General features: G+C 42.1%; 1 protein-coding gene across 5 annotated transcripts in view; it reads left to right on the plus strand.

The window, feature by feature from the left end:
• FBXW11 (F-box and WD repeat domain containing 11) overlaps positions 1-19,269 on the plus strand; it is an 81,529-nt gene that overhangs the window by 15,692 nt on the left and 46,568 nt on the right. For 3 of the 5 annotated variants that reach the window (XM_053380674.1, XM_053380673.1, XM_053380675.1), the window contains one exon: positions 12,966-13,067. The exons of the other annotated variants lie outside the window; for them this stretch is intronic. In XM_053380674.1, coding sequence (XP_053236649.1) covers positions 13,017-13,067 — 51 coding nt within the window. In that variant the 5' untranslated portion in view covers positions 12,966-13,016. The remainder of the gene's footprint in view (positions 1-12,965; positions 13,068-19,269) is intronic. 5 annotated transcript variants of the gene reach the window in all.

Below are 19,269 nucleotides of genomic sequence, written 5' to 3' on the forward strand. Positions count from 1 at the left end.
GCTTGAAGCCACCCCTTTCTGTTTGTTCTTTTCTAGACAGGGCTGGGGAACCCATGGCCTTCCAAGTGTTGTTGCACTAGAACTCCCATCAGCCCCAGCCAACATGGCCAGTGGCCAGGGATGATGGGAGTTGTAGTCAGCAACATCTGGAGAGCCAAAGGTTTTCCATACCTGTTTTGGACACTTATTTCTAAGATTGTCGTTTATTTGCTACACCCCAAACTTCTGCAGAATCAAATCCAGTCAAGTTGTTGTCTAAAATGGCAGCTTACCTGTACTCTAGATCACAGTTTCCCAAACTTGGTTCTGTTTTTGGATTACAACTCCCACCATCCCCGAACTAATTCCTGAAGTGGAGGAAGCTATATATACTTCTTAGATAAGCATGCTTTTGCATAAAGGTCTAGCAGGAGTGGGAACATTTTTCAGCCTCAGAGCTTCATTGCCTTCTGGGCAAGCTTTCCTGGCACATATGAGAGAGTGGGATCACAGGCAAATGTGAGCAGAGCAATGTGTATAAATTTTACCTTTGTACAATAGGCTAGTTTCTACACACATACTCACACACCTCTTTATCCTCCATCCAGGCAAGCAAGAGTCAATTGAAAGCATACATTCTTAACCAGGCAAAAACACTTTGGTAGGATGTGAAGCAGGGAAGAGCTATGAGTGAGGGGTGTGGCCTTGGAAGAGCATGTGCAGTTGGAGAAACTCAGGAGGGCCAGATAGAGAGTCCAGGAGGACCGTATTCAGTCCCCAGGCCCAATGTTCCCAACCCTGATCTCTAAATTTCCAAGGTTTATTTAACCCAGATCTTCACTCTGCAACCTGTGGAACTAGCTTTTTCTTGATGAAGAAAATTTTCTTGCATGCTTAAAGAAAACACACTTAGTTGATTCACTGGGGAAAATAAATTTACATATACTTTATAGATACAAGGATCTGTATATTCAGGTGGCTCCCTCCATCTGTCCCACTCCTGGCAGTATGGGAGTAATGACAGTGGCTTATCTTACAGAATTATTGACATGATTATAGCAGCATGTATGTTACATAAATGCCTGTATTGTTGTTAGAGCCTGCATCTGATGGCTCAGGGTTAATTGTTTGTACGTTCAGTTTAGATTTTAAATTTTATGGTAACACATACATGCCAATTAGACAGGATTAAACAAGTCAGGGTTTTTTTTTAAAAAAATCAGACAATCACGGAAACATTCTAGCACAGAACCATCAAATTAAGTGAAATACAGCTGTGGGCAAAATAGATTCCTTGACAATTATACGCCACATTTCTTGTAACATTGTACAGTCACAAAGAATGTCTATTTACTTGTACATGCTGAATCATTTTTCATATTGCAAAACACTAAAGTAGAAGTAAAACATCAGCGGCTGCTCTTAAGTTGGTCACATGCAGTCTGGGGATGGATGGAGTGTCTCTTGTGTCTTTGGGAGCGATCTGCCAGGTGTGGGTTTACATTGTCCAGCTGTGCATGCTTGCACACACACACACACACACACAAACACACACATACAGTATAAGTGACAGCAGGAGACAGACATGGAAAAGAATGGACTGATGAGTCTGGGCTTGGGGCCAAACTAGACATGATGGTGACAGGCCTATGACTTACCTCTCTGCAATCTGTCTCTCTTGGGTACTCCTCAGTGTCAGAGCTTGGCTGAAAATCAGCGAGCTCAGCTAGGAGGAAAGCATTTGAGAGGAGAGGGTATGGAGAGATGATTGACTGTTGTGGGCCACTTTCCTCACCTGCTTGCCCCATTTTCCTTTGAAATGCTCTGTAGGGGTGTGGCCTGCATTTAAACAGATAAATCAGCTAATATTGTGTGTGCCATTTGACCTGTAAGGGAGCCCTGGGAGCCTGCTTTTGGAGACTGTACGACAGAAATGAACAATGCATTCAGTTGTTGCATGTGAGAGGTGCAAACCACCAACACTGGCTTAGCACTATGTTCACACCAGGGATAACGGTTTGCATTGTTCCAAACAAGCCAAGGTTTGCTCTTTGCTTCCTGATCATGTTTTGTTTGATCAAACTAAACTAGAATTATTGGCTCAGACACAGCAAATCAAGCAATTACTGGTTTCACTTGCACTAGAGGAAGAGCAAAGGGGGGAATGACATTAGTATTCATGATAAAGCATATGATTAGCATATGATTTCATGTGATGTAAAAACTGGGTTACTAGCCATGCTTAAGAGATAGCGATTAAGGGGTTTAGGGGTCACCAGTGCCTTTCTCAGCTTGCTCTAGTTTTTCCATACTACAGAGCTGCAACAAGGAAAGAAATGTACCCATTGTTGCTTGAGCTGTTCCTAGATTTTGGTAGCATAACTCCTGACTGAAAGCTTCTGGAGGCAATATGCCTCCTGCTGCTGGTCCCTTATTGCTCACGATCCTTTGCAAAGAACATGTTTTTATATCAGTTTTACAAGGGACGCGGGTGGCGCTGTGGGTTAAAGCCTCAGCGTCTAGGACTTGCCGATCGAAAGGTCGGCGGTTCGAATCCCCGCGGCGGGGTGCGCTCCCGTTGCTCGGTCCCAGCGCCTGCCAACCTAGCAGTTCGAAAGCACCCCCGGGTGCAAGTAGATAAATAGGGACCGCTTACTAGTGGGAAGGTAAACGGCGTTCTGTGTGCTGCGCTGGCTCGCCAGATGCAGCTTGTCACGCTGGCCACGTGACCCGGAAGTGTCTGCGGACAGCGCTGGCCCCCCGGCCTCTAGAGTGAGATGAGCACACAACCCTAGAGTCTGGCAAGACTGGCCCGTACGGGCAGGGGTACCTTTACCTTTACTTTATATCAGTTTTAACTTTGAAACGTTACTGCGTTAGGTGATTTGCAAAGTTAAAGTTTTAATGCAAATACTTTATCAATTCAGACAATCTTACAGTTTCCATTCTTCTTACATACATAGAGGTTTTGTTTCTTTGTTGCCTTGGATTTGCGAATGAAACTAGAACCCAGTAGGTGACAAGGTGCACTCCCTATGTTATTGGACTCAAGCTCCCATCAGCTCTAGCAAGGATGGTCAAGGATTATGGGCGTTTTAGTCCGCAGCATCTGGAGGCAACCACACTGCCTATCCTCAATTTAGAAGGAACACTTTGAAAACAATGAAATTAGTACGTTGCTGTCAGTTTGTACCTTCCTGTGTTGAATAGCTAATAATAGAAACATCCTTAGTAATAACGCTCTAGAAAGACAAAAACATGTGCCTTAAAGCTGATGAACATAGTTGACCTTGAACATCAACTGTTATTTTGGGGTTGCTGGCATATTGCTGCTAAGAACATCACTTCTTGACTTTTTATTGACTTAAGACTAATCTTGAAATGTAGTTCTTGAAATACCTACTTGAATAAATAGTCTAAAACCTTTCATATTGAATTGCTTAGAGCAGCAGGTATAAACTGATTCTTGTGAAGTTTCTCTGCACTTTAGAGGGAAAGCAAATAATAGCTTAACAGAGATTTTTGACTGCAGGGTCTCATATTCTGTAATGGTATTTTGGTGTTCTAGATGGCTTGGAAATATACCAGGTCCTTGTATGCATATCAAGGTAAATCCAGGATTCCTAGTTTATCCTGGCATACTGTGAATGAGCAACCTGCTGGTCTCTCATGCTTTGCTTTTCCCTTTGTGTGAGCAGCTTAGACTAACCAGTAAGCTAGAGGTTTTCAACCTTTCGGAATTCATGGCTCCCTTGACCAACTACATTCTTTCTGTGGCACCCCTGTGGGGCTCAGGAGCCCATTAAGTCACCCCTTGCCTGCAGAGCCAGAAGCCCCTCACCCCTTTTTGAACACCCTCCTTTGTGGAATGTTCCTTCAGCCGCCTCTCTTCTCCCCTCTTCTTCAGAGTCCTCTGGGCAGCCACAGCTGCCACCCCTGGTCTCTGAGCTGCCACCCCCCCCCCCCCCGCCCCAAAGAGAGATGCCTTCTCACACCACCCAACAGAGGCCTGGGAAGTACCCCCTGGCCAACACCAGAAGCACCATTTGCCTGGGGAGCTTGTAGCCAGAGCTGTTGCAACAAACAGCTGTGCAAACTTTTGGGAGGCAGAGACCCAAGAGAGCATCAGGTGAGAGAGGGAAGGAAAGAAGGACAGAGGCCAGTGTTGCCTGTGGCACCCCTGACCATCATTCAGGGAACCCCAGGGTGCCATGTCACACTGTTTGAAAACCACTGCAATAAGCAATGGCTTATCATAATGTGCAAACCTAGCATCCTGGGTTGTTGCTTCCAAACAACTAAACCAGGGTTTAAAGTGGGCTTTCAAATTCTAGTTTGTGTGGGAGCAAGATTACAAATTACTTATTTGCAATGTGTAATATCTGCAACTGGGTCTGGCTCATCCGTACATTAACTGCACGATCCCCTTGCATTGCAAGTGTGGCATGTGCACACATGTATTTCCGTCAGGGCTCAACAGGTCACTACATGAGACTGACAGGGAGTTCCAGCACAAAGGTCTTTGTTTTGTTAAAAAACCAGATTGTACAGAAGAAGGAAGTGTTGATCTCCTGTCCCATCAACAGGAGGGATAGGGTGGACTCGAAACCCAAGTAAACAAAATGAAAAACAGATAATTTCCCCTGCTATTGTGCCCCAATGAACACAACATAGGACCGTTAGCTGAACTGACTGGTTCATTGTTGCATGAAAGGATTAATGAAATACATTTAGATGCTGAAGTTGAACTGACCCGTATGCTGCAATCCTAGATCTACCTATCTGGGGGCAAGCCCTATTGAACTCAGTGGGGCTTACCTCTGAGTAGATGTGCACAGGATTTCACTCAGTGTTAAATCACTATCCTGGATTCAGTGAAGTTGGCTGGAAGCTAAAGAGGAAAACCCAAGATGGTTCTGCTTACTTGCTGTAGTTTCCTGGTATTTGTCTCCTCAATGATGCTCATGTTGGAAGAAAACAACAGCCTCACTTTGAAGAACAAAACTGCCCTTTGTGACCTGAGAACAATGTGGCTAAGTACCATACTTAACCTTCTGCACTCTTGTGACTTGTCAACAAATGAAAATAGAATTGATGTAGTATGGCAGAAGTGTCAAGGAGCATATGCTTATCATATATGCAAAATGAGTCTGGTACTTCTTTCCCCATGTTTCACACATGACTTCTGGTGTGGTACTCCTTGGCCTTGAGTTGGGGGAGAGGAAGGGAGTCACTTTTATTGGGACAGTGGTGTGGGTTCCAGAAGCATGTTTTCCTACGTAGACCAATGAAATAAAATTGCTGTTGCTAAATTGGGTTGTTTTATGTGTGTTTGTATTATTTTTTTACTGCTGGTTTTCCAAGGTTTTTGATGGTTTTTGTTTCTAATAGTTATGAACTGCCTCCAGTACGGGAGGTGGGATTAGAAATAAGCTCTCCCATGAGTGGTCAGCCCCCATAACAAGGTTGTCATCATTTAGCAGTCAAGGCTTCACAGTTGCAGTGCACATGCAGTCAAGATTACATACAAAATACCTACCTTTGTATACAAAATCCACATCTTGACAAAAATTTCCTAGGGTCACCAGGGGCCAGTTAGAATTATTAGGGGACTGCATCTGCCTGTGGCCATCTCAGCTGTCAGGGGAAAAAAACCGTACTGAACTTTTGTGGCACTTTCCAGGCATTTTGCCCTTGTGCATTTGCAATCACGGAAGGGGAAGAATGGAGCTGAATTTGCTCCCTCGCCCTTGCCATTCATGCATTGGGGAAGGTTGGAAGCAGGAGAGTCTGCTGCATACATGTAGGCTACCCACACAATTTACTGCTCTGGTTTGCAGGATTAGAGATCCTAAAGGTAAAGGGACCCTGACAGTTAAGTCCAGTCGCAAACGACTCTGGGGTTGCGGAGCTCATCTCGCTTTACTGGCCGAGGGAGCCGGCGTTTGTCTGCAGACAGTTTTTCCGGGTCACGTGGCCAGCATGACTAAGCCGCTTCTGGCAAAACCAGAGCAGCGCACGGAAACGCCGTTTACCTTCCCGCCGAAGTGGTACCTATTTATCTAATTGCACTTTGACGTGCTTTCAAACTGCTAGGTTGGCAGGAGCTGGGACTGAGCAATGGGAGCTCACCCCATTGCGGGGATTCGAACCGCTGACCTTCTGATTGGCAAGCCCTAGGCTCATTGGTTTAGACCACAGCGCCATAAGGAAAGCCTATAAGTATACAGCAGGCTATTCACTTCAAATGTCCCTCTCTCCATGTGGATTATGGGAGTGGTGTCTGTGAGTACATGGCAGCAGGGGTAGCAAGTTCAGCCCTGCTCTCCCCCTTGCTCTTTTGTAAACACATGGAAGGGAGAATGCCTGAAAAAAGCTATGGAGAGCGAGGCATGTAAATGTGTTACATCAGAGGTTCTATGCCCAGAAATGTATTGTCACCATCAGAAGTGATGGTGCTTTACACTGGGTTAGGCCTTTCTCAATCGCTTCCCTGTAACAACTGTGTTGTAGCTGAAAGAGGCTGCTTAGGAAGCAGAGGCTATGGGCAGGGATTCAAGGAATTGTGGGATTAATTCCATGAGCCCAAGAGGGCTTTACACTTTTTCACTTAACAGCAGTTTGCCGTTGTGCCTGGCAAACTGAGTTTTTGAAAACTATGAAAGATTTCAAAAGCACTCTGTCACATGATGTGGGGTGTGTTTGTGTCAGCTGTTTTCAAAGAAGAATGAGAAGCCTAAAATTTCATGCAAGGCCATTCTGTGAGTCTAAGCAGCTCTTTAGATCTCAACCAGCAGCCCTGTTCCCTGCAATATGCAGTTTGTTGCTGTTGCTACAGGACTGGTCCATATGATCCAAGGGTTGAGACCTCTCAAATTGAATGGTGCTTTCTTAGTAGACTGGAAAAAAGGGTGCATAATACTGTCACCTGTAAAAGGAACCATCACTCCTTGCTGCTTAAGTCCTTGGTGATGTTTCAAGAAATATTTGATTTTTATATCTTGTAGGGTTTTTAAAAAAACTATTGATGATGCAGCCAACTTGCAGCCACATCTGTTACTGCTCTCACTTTTAGAGCAATTTTCCTTCCTGCTATGAAGCAATACATACAGTCCTTGTAAAATGGCCGTAATGATATGAACTCAGAAGTTGCCACTGATGTGACCAGCAGCAACCCATCATTTCCCCCCTCTCTCATTTTCAAGGTGAATTTTCTTTAGAGTGAGTTAAGGGGAGAGAAGTCTTCTTTCCACTACTAGCTAAGTGAAACTTCATTTGACTGGGACACTGTGTGTGCGTGTGTATGTGTGTAAAATGTGAATTGCACACATGTAAAATATGTGTGTGAAATATGTATTGTCTTTGCTCATCCTTTTGCTTCTCCGCTGTGTATGGAACGTCCTTTGAGATTGCCTGTTTGGTGCCATCTCTTTTCCCGTCTTCAAATCCCTCCTCAAAACCCACTTTTCCTGTGAAGCTTCCAGCTTAATTTCTCTCCAGTCCTTATCCCCCAGTGGACAAGTGTGTATTTACATGCTGCATTCATACTGTTTGCATTCATCCCTTGTTTGCAGCTGTCTCTCCTTGTTGCCTTCCTCAATGTCAAAAGTTAGGCGATTATGTCCTATGGGCAAAAATATGTCTCTTTTTGTTAGTTGTTCTGCAGAGGAGATGTACACTAATAGTACTGTGTAAATGATGCATCGCTGAGAGTGTGTTCCCTCCTAATAACACCACACTAATGAACCACTTGCAACTTCTGTCAAGAGAAATTGAGGGGCTCAACTAAAACTTAAAAGTCAAGCAGACAAAAGTCAGCCACGTAAGGCTAAACAAAACCTCCCTGGCCATTATCCTTAAAGGTAAAGGGACCCCTGACCATTAGGTCCAGTCGTGGCTGACTCTGGGGTTGCGGCACTCATCTCGCTTTATTGGCCGTTTACCTTCCCGCTGGAGTGGTACCTATTGATCTACTTGTACTTTGATGTGCTTTCAAACTGCTAGGTTGGCAGGAGCAGGGACCAAGCAACGGGAGCTCACCCCGTCGCGGGGATTCGAACTGCTGACCTTCTGATCGGCAAGTCCTAGGCTCTGTGGTTTAACCCACAGCGCCACCCGTGTCCCCTATTATCCTTAAGTAGGGTTAATTCTTTCTAGGTAAAAGGAGGCACCTCATCAAATGACCACAGGGTTCTTCTTGTTCAGCTGTTCATTTCTCCCTGCCCAAAGACTTTTTCCAGTCTCATCCTAGAGACAAATAGGGAGGGGATCAGAAGAATCAGACCAGAAGAATCTTAGCATATTGTTAAAGTTGTGAAGGAATGTAATGGCTTGATGAAACACACAGATGTTATGTTACTCGACTTCTATCAGAGCTGTGCAAGTTGTTAAATGCTTCCAATTCTCTGTTTTCAAATTTTAGGTTTGCGCTTTCTCCCTCCCTCCTTTTTTTCATTTTGCAAAAAGAGGGAGGGGGACCCTTTGCTCACTGATAGAGAACCTAGTTAGCACGTAGCTGGTGTCAGCTTCAGTACCCAACATCTCCAGTTAGAGCAGGAAACCTGTGGCTTTCCACATGATAATAAACTACAACTCCTGCCATCCTTGACCATTGCTCATGCTAGATGGGACTGATGGGAATTGGGAGTCCATCTGTGAACCAAATGATCTTGGAGAGCAGAATATAGAAGGTTCCCTGAGGGGTTGGCCAACAGAGTTGCCAGTACTGGTCTTGATGGGTCTACGTAACAGTAAGGCATCTTCAGGTGTTTGTTTTTTACAGGAGCGCTACTGTTCAAAGCGTTTGCTGAGCTTAAATGCCAAAATGCTCTAGCTTGAAGTAGTGTGTCTGCTGCCTACAAATGAACTGCCTATACAGTGGTGCCTCGCAAGACGAAATTAATCCGTTCCGCGAGTCTCTTCGTCTTGCGGTTTTTTTGTCTTGCGAAGCACGGCTATTAGCGGCTTAGCGGCTATTAACGGCTTAGCGGCTTTAAGAAAAAGGAAACAAATTCGCGAGAACTCGCAAGACGAAACGTCTTGCGAAGCAAGCCCATACGGAAAATCGTCTAGCGAAGCGACACAAAAACCGAAAAACCCTTTCGTCTTGCGCGTTTTTCGTTTTGCGAGGCATTTGTCTTGCGGGGCACCACTGTATTACAATGAAATAATCCAGTCAGTCTAAAAAGGTGCAGAAGGTTCGTGTTAGTAGCACACCAAAGTACACGAGAGCAAAAATTACGTTAATGTTTTAGAAAATGTCAGCCCATGAGTCGATTATTGGAACACATTGCTCTGTGTTAGGGTTTTTTAAAAAACGTTTTGACTTGATTTGAAGAAAGTTGTTGATCACACAGTCAAAAACAGGATGACCTGTACTGATAGGAATGCACTGGGTTGTGCACTGATCACCACTTGAAGCATGTCCAGTTTATGGCAATATGTTGTGATTGCAATAACAAATTCCCTAAACTATGTAATCACATTTAGATCACTTTTCAGGAAGTTCACATGTTCCATAAATGTAGCATTAAATTATTGTGTTTAATGTTTACTGCGAAATTAGTTTAGTTTGCTTTTGAACTGTGTTACCTTTAACATGTTTGCTTCCTGCTGTTCAATGCAAAATTTACTGAAAGTTGATCTACCCTATGTTTTTCCCCCTTACTGAAAGGACTGTAGTGATTAGACTTACTTAGCCAAGAATGCTGGCCTGCACATGAAGCACCAGTTCACTATGCTGTAAAATATGGGGAAATGTATGCCAGTAGTTGTTTAAATAAATAAGTTCTAGCTGGCCAGCATATGTTGTTCTGGGAAGACATGTTTTTCCAGGAAAGATTGACCAGCAATACTGATGCGCGGTGTGATGCCCTCTTTGCTTTCCTGTGCTATAGTGCTTGGTTTGACTTTATTGCATTGACATCTGTGCAAGAACCATCTTTGTCTTGTGACCCACTGTGATCTGGACTAATTGGGCAAAGGATTGTCTGTTTTGAGTAGATAAGATAAGCCTTTGAACCCTTCCAAAGTTAATTCTCTGGCTCATTTAAAAACAGACGTGATAGCAACATCCCCCCCCCACTTGCATGGGTTAGCACTTTTATTTAATTAATAAGCAATTTACCTATTTACCAAAGTTGTGCAGGGACTTAAAAGCCAGACTTTGTGCCCTCTTATTCACTAACATGAGAGGTAAATGGTAGTACCTGATGGCCTGCTTATGACCATGTGACTTGTGGCCTTAAATTGACATACAAGTACTTGATACGAGTCAGCAGTACTAATTTGCAGTATTTTAAAACACAAGCATTCTTGTATAAAGCAGTAGATTATTTGACCCATCCAGGGTAAAAAATTGACCAGTTTCACAGACACAGGAGCCACTTACACACAGTACATTTGTCTTACCAGGATTCAAGTTCAGCTTGTTTTTCCTCATCCATCTCAACATTGCTTCCAGGCACCAATCCAGAGACTGCATGTCTTCTCCCAATCTAGATGTAATTGAGAGATAGAGCTGAGTGTTATCAGCATAGTGATGGCACCTTGCCTCAAAACTAATGACCACTCCCATCAACTTTTGATTTGCATTTCTCAAACTGCAGCCCCAGTTTCTTCCAGTACAATAAACTGCTTTTGAAACTTGGGAGTTTCAAAAGCAGCTTATGGTATAGTGGTTTGTTCTTTGCAATGCAAAAGAGATACCTCATTCAGTGCATCTTGTCAAGTGTAAGGTAGATTTCTGTATTATATCCTTAACTTTTACATATTTGCTAATGTCAGAGGTGGTGTAAAATCTATTTACTATAAGTAAATATGCCTGTTTAAATTAAAGCCAGGGCACTCAATGCTCAGAGCTTCCCTGGTGTTTATTACTGGGGGGGAAGGGAATGGTTTTAGATTTATTTGAAAGCCTTTGATCCATTTTGAAACTTTAAAGTCTTAGGATTTTAAACTCATTTAGCTTATGACCAGGATGAATTATCCTTAAATTGCCTCTCTGTTAAGTATTTGTGACCTGGGTAGACTTACTTGGCCTGCCAAATTATGTAATCTGATGTTAAATTGTTTGGCTCATTAACAACTGATTGGGATTATGTGCTGTACAAGTTAATAAATCCTTAGTAGGGCTCAGTCCTCAACATCAACTTTGAGAAACTTCTATTTTTCTTTAAATAGTAACACTTTCTGTCCACTATAACAGAAGAGCTATGTAATAGGCTCATCATAACTGCCTGCACTATTCAACTTATTTTCATTCCAAGTTAAGTATATGAGACTTGGAATGAATCATTAGAAATAGTTGCAGAGAAAATAATTGATTCAACGACAAGTTACACACAATAGATCAGCAAGCTTTTTCAAACTCAGCAGTGAGAAACTTATGTGTAAAACACTGAATCAAGTTCCTCACTTGTATCCTAGTGCCAGATTTGTGATTCTCTTTGTTTGGGTAGTGTATTGGGAGTGGTTTTGTACAAAAAGCGATTAACACTCGAGAGCACTCCGGGCTCCACTTTCAAGGGCTCTGTTCTTATTTATTTCCTTTCGGAGCTCATAAATGCTGAAGTGGTTAGACCAATGAAAGTTACTAGATAATTGCAGCACTAAGAATTGCTACTCTGCAAGCTCCATTTCATTGGGGTTGTTGAAAACTCCAGTAGATTGGCGGATAAAATTAGTTGCATTTTGGTCCCGTAAGAAATAAACTAGTTTTGACAAATTTAGGATCCGTTTACATCAGTGAGATTCAAGAGCAACTAACTTGGGGCTTGTCAACACCAATGTTTACTGTATTACCTTTTAATTTGCATAGTCTACATGCAATACCCTCAAACAACACCTGTCTCAATACTTACCTGTTATGGAGATAATCTGAAAAACTGAGGGAAATTGGGTTCTAAACTACTCTCCTCAGGGTCACAAATGATTTTATTTGGGTGTTTTTGGCTGGGTGACTCAGTTTTCACTTTCTTCCATTCCCCTCTCCATGTCCACTACTTCCTTGATGCTCTCATTTCTTTCTGCCTGTGCTCATAACTATTTCCTGTGAGCTCCTGAACGGAGGTTCTCCCCTCCACCCTGGCCTTTGATCCCTCATGGTTTGCAGAAAACCAGAAGACTGCACAAGCAAATTTACAGTTGCTTGACTTGCCCACTTCATAAGTGGGTTGTTGGTTTTTTTTAAAAAGCTGTCTGTGCACATGCATTGGCATAAAACAGCGGTGGCCAACTCCCAAGAGACTGCGATCTACTTACAGAATTAAGAACTGGCAGTGATCTACCCCCATGGGGGGCGGTTCAGGTCAAAGTTGTTGAGATTTTTTTTAGGGAGGAGGAAAGCCCCGTTTTTAAGGGTTTTTTGGGGGAAAGAGGAACAGACACTCACTAACAAATTGCCGGGGAAACAAAACAGCCTCACTCAGTAAATGCCATCTTCCATTCTGCAGATGGTGCAGCAATGGAGGGCGGGGCAGGAATAAATTTTAGCACTGCTAAGGAAGGGGACCCAGCGATCGACCGCGATCTACCAAAACCTCCTGGGGATCTACCAGTAGATCGTGATTGACTTGTTGGACATCCCTGGCATAAAAGAATCAACAAATTAGACGGTAGGGACACATCCAAAAGGGAATGCCTATTAGTTGTTTCCCATGCACAGATTCAAATATAGGCATTTGTGGACCACACTAGCCTAATGTGAATGGAGAGATAGTAGATTAACAGCTAATTCATGCTCAAATGTGGACAATCCCTTGGTGTGAATTCAACCCAATTTATGCTTCAGATAGCGTAGGTTAATTGTAGTGTTTGGTGGATTCAGCCCTTGATTGATGATCTGGCTAAGCAGTTTGGAATGGGATTAGATGTTTTTGGTTGCTTACCTTTGGTTATCCACTTTAACATACTAATAAGTTACCTGCGTTCAGTAACTTGTGGCATCTAACTGCTTCTTCTCTTCCTTCCTTTTTGTCATCCTGCAGTGTTCTGTGCCAAGGTCTTTGTGGCTAGGCTGCTCCAACCTGGTAGAGAGCATGTGCGCACTGAGATGCCTGCAGAGCATGCCCAGTGTCAGATGTCTCCAGGTGCCTTTCTTCTTTCTTGTTGTAAATGTGTTATGCTTATGCTGTGGTCATTGTTAAAATCTCGCTGGGTTCAATTTAAATATTATAGCCTTCTGAATGTTTTCTGTATGATCCTCTTCAGTTTTCTGTAGGAGCCCTCTCTGCATGATAAAACTCCTAATTTGAAAGTAGTACGCATTTTGCTCTACCTGTTGCCTCCAGTTGCGATGCAAATAAGGCTTGCATGCTGCCTGTTTTTGTTTGTGAGTTTCCACAGTAAAATCATTGGAATAATTGATGAAGGGTGGTGTGAAAATACAAAATAAACAAATAAATCTGCCAAGCAAATACAATGATACATCAGTTTAATTCCTTTCTCGACTGCATTGAATCCTCCATGTATACAGCAAATCTTCCTGAGAAAGTTTTTGTAATGTTCAGGGAGAAGAGATTTTTAGATGGAAGAAATCAGGGGCTCTTTTGTGCCAGTGTTAAAATTCTTACAATAGTGCTAGCATGGAACCCAGTTAAATGGCTTGAGTTTCTTTCCAATGAATGAATTTATTTCTTTTTAATTGTGGAGCTTGAGAACATGTGTAAATAGCAAGATCACTAGCTCTGATTTCTCTTCACAATGGTACATTTGGGTATTGCTAAATAATAGCATATGGTAGTGGCGTTTCTTAATTTTTGAGGACTTTGTTTGTGGACATAGCTGAACTAAGTATGGTAAATGATTAGTAATTTATTTGGGCCACTGGGATCATTTTAAATTGTCTCTAGTGGCCAAACTCAGTGGCTTACCCACCAGTACCTTTGTGCACTTCTCACTCTGGGATTTCACTCTGTGGGCTTAATTGGTCTTTCCCAAGTATGAGAAAGAACTTTCACCTAAGTTAGGTCACAGGCCATGCAGCAGGAAGATGGGACTTGTATTTGTGCTTTGAGATTTGAGGCAGCCCTGTTCTCTCTCTCTGACTCTCCCTCCCCAACCCCTGCACCTCAAAATGCACAAGGAGAATAACTAGGGTTTTTAGGGTTTTTTATGTTGACCCTAATAAATCTCATAAATATGAGTTGCCCCAAGTCTTCTGAAACATGAATCCTCTATGCCCACAGAGAATAGTGGAATGTTGATCATAATGTAAATCTGTAATTCTCTATGTAGGATGCAAATTGTATGTGACATACTGGATTTGACAAGGTGATTGGGTATGTTGTATGGAGGCTTTCCTGGGAATTTAAGGATACAGCCCTCCTTCTTCCATGAGTCATACAGTATAGTGAGATAAAGAAATCAAATAGGTTTCCAGTCTAAATTGTTAACCAGAGCACAACAAAATGCTGACATTTGTTTTCTTTCTCTCTAGCTTATTTGCACCTAGGTTGTTGATATGAGACTTTACTAAAAAACAACAACAACCAGACAATTGGTGTTTTTTGTGGATGCTTCCACCAGTGTCATGCCTTAGGATCCATTTCTCAAACACCCTATATTATATGACCTCCCTGGATAGTGGCAGAACTAAAACCTTTAAAATACAGTGGTACCTTGGTTTACAACCATAATCCGTTCTGGAGGTCTGTTTGTAAACCAAAACAGGTGGTAACCCAAGGCGCACTTTCACTAATGGGGCCTTGGAAAAAAATTTGTTCGTAATAAAAAAAAGGGTTGTAATCCAAAAAAAGGTTGTAAACTGGGACACGCACTTCCGGGTTTGACGTGTTTGTAATCCAAAACGTATGCAAACCAAGACTTATGCAAACCAAGGTACCACTGTACAGCTATTGACCCTTATACAGTGGTGTCTCGGTTTACAAACTTAATCCATTCTGGAAGTCCATTCTTAAACCAAAACCATTCTTAAACCAAGGTGCGCTTTCCCTAATGAGGCCTCCCGCTGCCGGTGCCTTTCCACCATTCGGCTTCCGTTCTTAGACCAAGGTAAAGTTCGCAAACCGGGACACTACATCCGGTTTTGTGGAGTTTGTAAACCGAATCGTTCGTAAACAGGGCTGTTCTTAAACCGAGGTACCACTGTATTTCATTTAGTTATCATATTCTATGTAAATAAAATAGATTTCCTTCTGTATATTCTCTCTTCAGATGGCTCTCTTCAGTAAGTTTATAGAAATGTTAAAGCAGACAGAAAGCTGTCCCCTTGTCATTCTTAACATCACTGGGATAGCTCAGAGAGTAGATCATGAGACTTTTAATCTCGGGTCCATGGGTTTGAGCCCCACATTGGGTAAATAGATTTCTGCACCGCAGGGGGTTGGACTAGATGACCCTCGTTGTTCCTTCTAACTCTATGATTCCATTGCAAAAGTGCATATCAGCAGTTAAGTTATGTGTTAGAGAAATGCAAATATAATCCATTATTTGGTATCTTGATATGGTATAAATATAATACCACACTATCTCTTGAAAGTAAGTGTACAAGGTAATGTTTGAGTCTGCTTTGTAGCACTGGTAGCCTGCACTGAAAAGTACACCTTATGCAAAATGTGCACTATGTATAGAAAATAGTGGCAAAGGAGTAAACAACTGATGGTATATTTTTGAACTGACACCTTCTAGCTTTGTTAAACATCAGATAATAAACTTGTTACATATCAAGGGGGAAAATATTCTCTATTTTCAGTTATTACAATGGAAATAGCAATCTAAATATCCATTTTGGGATTGACCAGCAGAACCTTTATCCATTGGATGGCCAAATCTTTGAAGACTTCTTCTGCTAGTGTATGGGAGGCTTTCCTGACTACAATAAATCTAGCAAACCTCAAAAATTGAATTAATGCATACCAGGCAGTTACAGGGAACCAGGCAGAGGGCCTTCTCCATAGGGGCACCCTCCCTGTGGAACACCCTCCCTTCAGATGTCAAGGAGATAAAGAATTACACAACTTTTAGAAGACATCTGAAGGCAGTCCTGTTTTGGGAGGTTTTGAATGCTTGAAGTTTTTATTATGTTTTTAGATATGCTGTAAGCCTCCCAGAGTGGCTGAGGAAACCCAGCCAGATGGGTGGGGTATAAATAATAATTTTGTTGTTATTATTAGTATAATATCATTATTGAATCTGATATGTGTTGGACTACACATGATAAATCCACCCTTGATCATTACCTGAAAATGCATGAGCCTGCCTTTGAAATATGTATGGCTGTGTTATATGGTGGGAGTCTATTGCAAGCATGCTTCAGAGTTTGGGATGCTATGGATGACAATACAGGACTGCTTAGCAATGTGAGATTGTATGCATGAAAAGCAACCTTCTATTATCATTCTCCTTTGTAAATGATTATCTTTTTATTATAATTGCTTAGCTATGTATCTATTCCTTAGCTCTCATCATAACTCTTATCTGTGAGCTTCTGTCACATTTGTGTATTAAATAAATTGATCTTTGTACATGATGCTCTGTACATAACAAGGAAGGTGTCATTTGACTGAGAGAAAACTACAGAACCAGAGTTTTTATGGTGTCATTCTCTGTGGTGTAACATGGAAGTCTTTTGAGACCTTTTCTGTGTGTTTTTTAAACACAAATCTGTAGAGTGGAGTAAATTGTGATGATGGCCAGCTATTCAGAATAGTAAAATTCAAAGAAGATTATTCCCCTAAGGAGCTTTTGAAATTGGGCAAGAGAATGCAAAATAAAATTCAGTGCTGATCATAAATAAATGGCATTTGGAACCATTATTGCTACACATTCACCCCCAAGTGCACACACAGATATCTTAATTGACTTTAACTATTTGATAAATACTTTGCAGTCATTTGAAAATGTCAACTGAGCAGTGCGAAAATGTCAACTTTGAGCAGCGTGATAATGAAGAAAGCAAACGTAATATAAAGAATTTAAGAACAGATAAAAAGCAAGAAATTGCCATCTTAGTTGTAGATTATTGGAATCGTAGGTACAATTTGGCTACACGTACCTGCATTTCGTTGACATTGACATTCGTTGACCTCTAACAGTATATCATATAATTGGGAAAATTATGTTTAAGAAAGGCAGGTTAAAATGATAATCCATTTATAATGGAGAAAAACTTAAAAGGTGATAAATTTGCTGTTGAGGATGTGGTAGGTGCTTTTAAAATTGAGTGGCAAAAGTGAGTCGGGGAAAGCTATTACCTCAAAATGCAAGGATCCAGGGTTATCCACAAGAATTGTCTGACTGCAAATTGAGCAGCAAAATGAAGTTCTTCACTGTCACAGGAAGCTATGGTAGACATTGGGATAAACAACTATAAAAATGTTACATCAATACATAGAAGTTATAAACTCTGTTAATCTGGAAGCAACCAGTTTCCTCCTTGCCCTTCCCTTATTTGTTGTTGTTACATTCCTCCACTACCAGGCAGTCCCCATGGCTCTGTTTCTGTGGCTTTAGGCGTTTTTGGTTTTTTTAAAAAAAAAATTTTAAAAAACGCTATCACTTGAATGCAGCACTAAGAAAACTCTCAGTTCTGGTGTTCATTCTGTCAGAACCAACTGTCTCTGGCACAGTGGAGCAGCTTAGATTAACTACCTCTTAAACTCATTTTTTGCTGGGGGTCGAATACTAGGTTTTATTCTTTTGTTATGTAACAGTCCAGTCCAGTCCAGTCCAGTCCAGTGGGGAGTCAGGAGGGGCATATCAACCACACTTCCATTTTGTAAGAATTTGCCTCCATTGTAATAAGGAGGGGGGAATTGATTAGCCTAACCCTGGGGCCTCTTGGAAGTACAAAGGAGCTTTGCATCCCAAGCCATCATTGATCTGTCCCTGCCTCCCTAAACACACTGTTTGAGGGCCGTTCCTTTTCAGTGGACATTGCCCACCCAGTGGTGAAGCTCCTGCTGCCTGCTGGCAGAGATGCACCTTCTTCCACATACAGTGGTACCTCTAGTTGCAGACACGATCCGTTCCGGAGTGCCGGTTGCACCCCGAAAAGTCCGCAACTAGAGTGGCGCTTCTGTGCAATCGCGGAGTGCGATAGAGCACTTCTGCGCATGTGCGAAGTGCGCAGAATGCTTCTGTGTGCGTGTGCGCGGCGAAACTCGGAAGTATACTATTCTGGGTTTGCCGTGTTCGCAAGCTGAAAAGACGCAACGTGACCCGAACGCAACACAAGGCATGACTGTACTAACTTGATCTGGCTATGTCAATTCTTTGGGGTGTTTTTAGTTCAGTTATTTGTTTAGTTTTCAGTTTTAGTGGGTATTTCTAAATTAGATCTATTTTGCCTTGCTATAACATGAGCTGCCTTGTGAAGGCTTGGACACTGAAGAGCAGGCTACAAATATTTAGATAAATAAAAAGTATGTGCCTATTTTTTTGTTTTATAGCATTCTACAGTCCTGTTGCAAGTCTTGATGGCTATTAATCTCTGTACTAGATTTGTTACTATGTCTGTGTTGTCTCTGAGCTCTTAGCCCTTAAATATAAGGCAGTCTTGCGAAGAAACTTTCCTCCCCCTCCAAAACAAATCAGTGGTCTGCCTGCCCTTGTCATAGGGCATAGCTTAAGGTGATCAGTTTGGGTGGTACTTCACATCAGAAGCTAATTGCAGTGCTGTTTTCACACTCTTTGATCTGGACTATATAGTAACATTTATTTCCCATGCTGTAATGTGCCTATGTGAAAGACAGAGATGCAATTTTAAATGCGTAGCTTTTTTAAAAAAATGGTTTTTGGCCATACTGGAAGATGGATATACAATTGCAGGCATTACCTGTAATGAATAGACAAGTTCTATCTCAAGCACATTTTTAGCCCACCCATCATTTCCCCACTTGCACTTTTTAAACTTTTATTGATGTATGGTTGGAAAACCTTGTCACTTGTCAGTTGCATCAGTTCTAGTTTCTTCTGCCACAGTTGAAGCTGCTTGGAAATGCAGGTGGATTTTGTTTTTCCTGTTCAAAAGGTCATGCACACTGCTGCTCAGCAATACTTTTAAAAAGAAAAGAGAGAGAAGTCATTGGTGAATCTGACTTCAGCAGTTTCTGCTGAGCAGAAGTTGGACAATGAACTAAGGACTCAGCTAGATTGGTTAAATAAAAGTGTTTTATATGCGTTGTATGCGACACCACATGGTGCTGTGGAACCCCGTCTTTCCCTACCAGATTTCCCTATATGAGTTAACAACATGTTTAACTGAATTGCTTCTTTGACGTCTCTGGATCCAGCCTAAATGGCAATGGGGCGCATTAGAAACATCTATGT

Source organism: Podarcis raffonei, chromosome 3 (assembly GCF_027172205.1).
Source record: "Podarcis raffonei isolate rPodRaf1 chromosome 3, rPodRaf1.pri, whole genome shotgun sequence".
NCBI classification, from domain to species: Eukaryota; Metazoa; Chordata; class Lepidosauria; order Squamata; family Lacertidae; genus Podarcis; species Podarcis raffonei.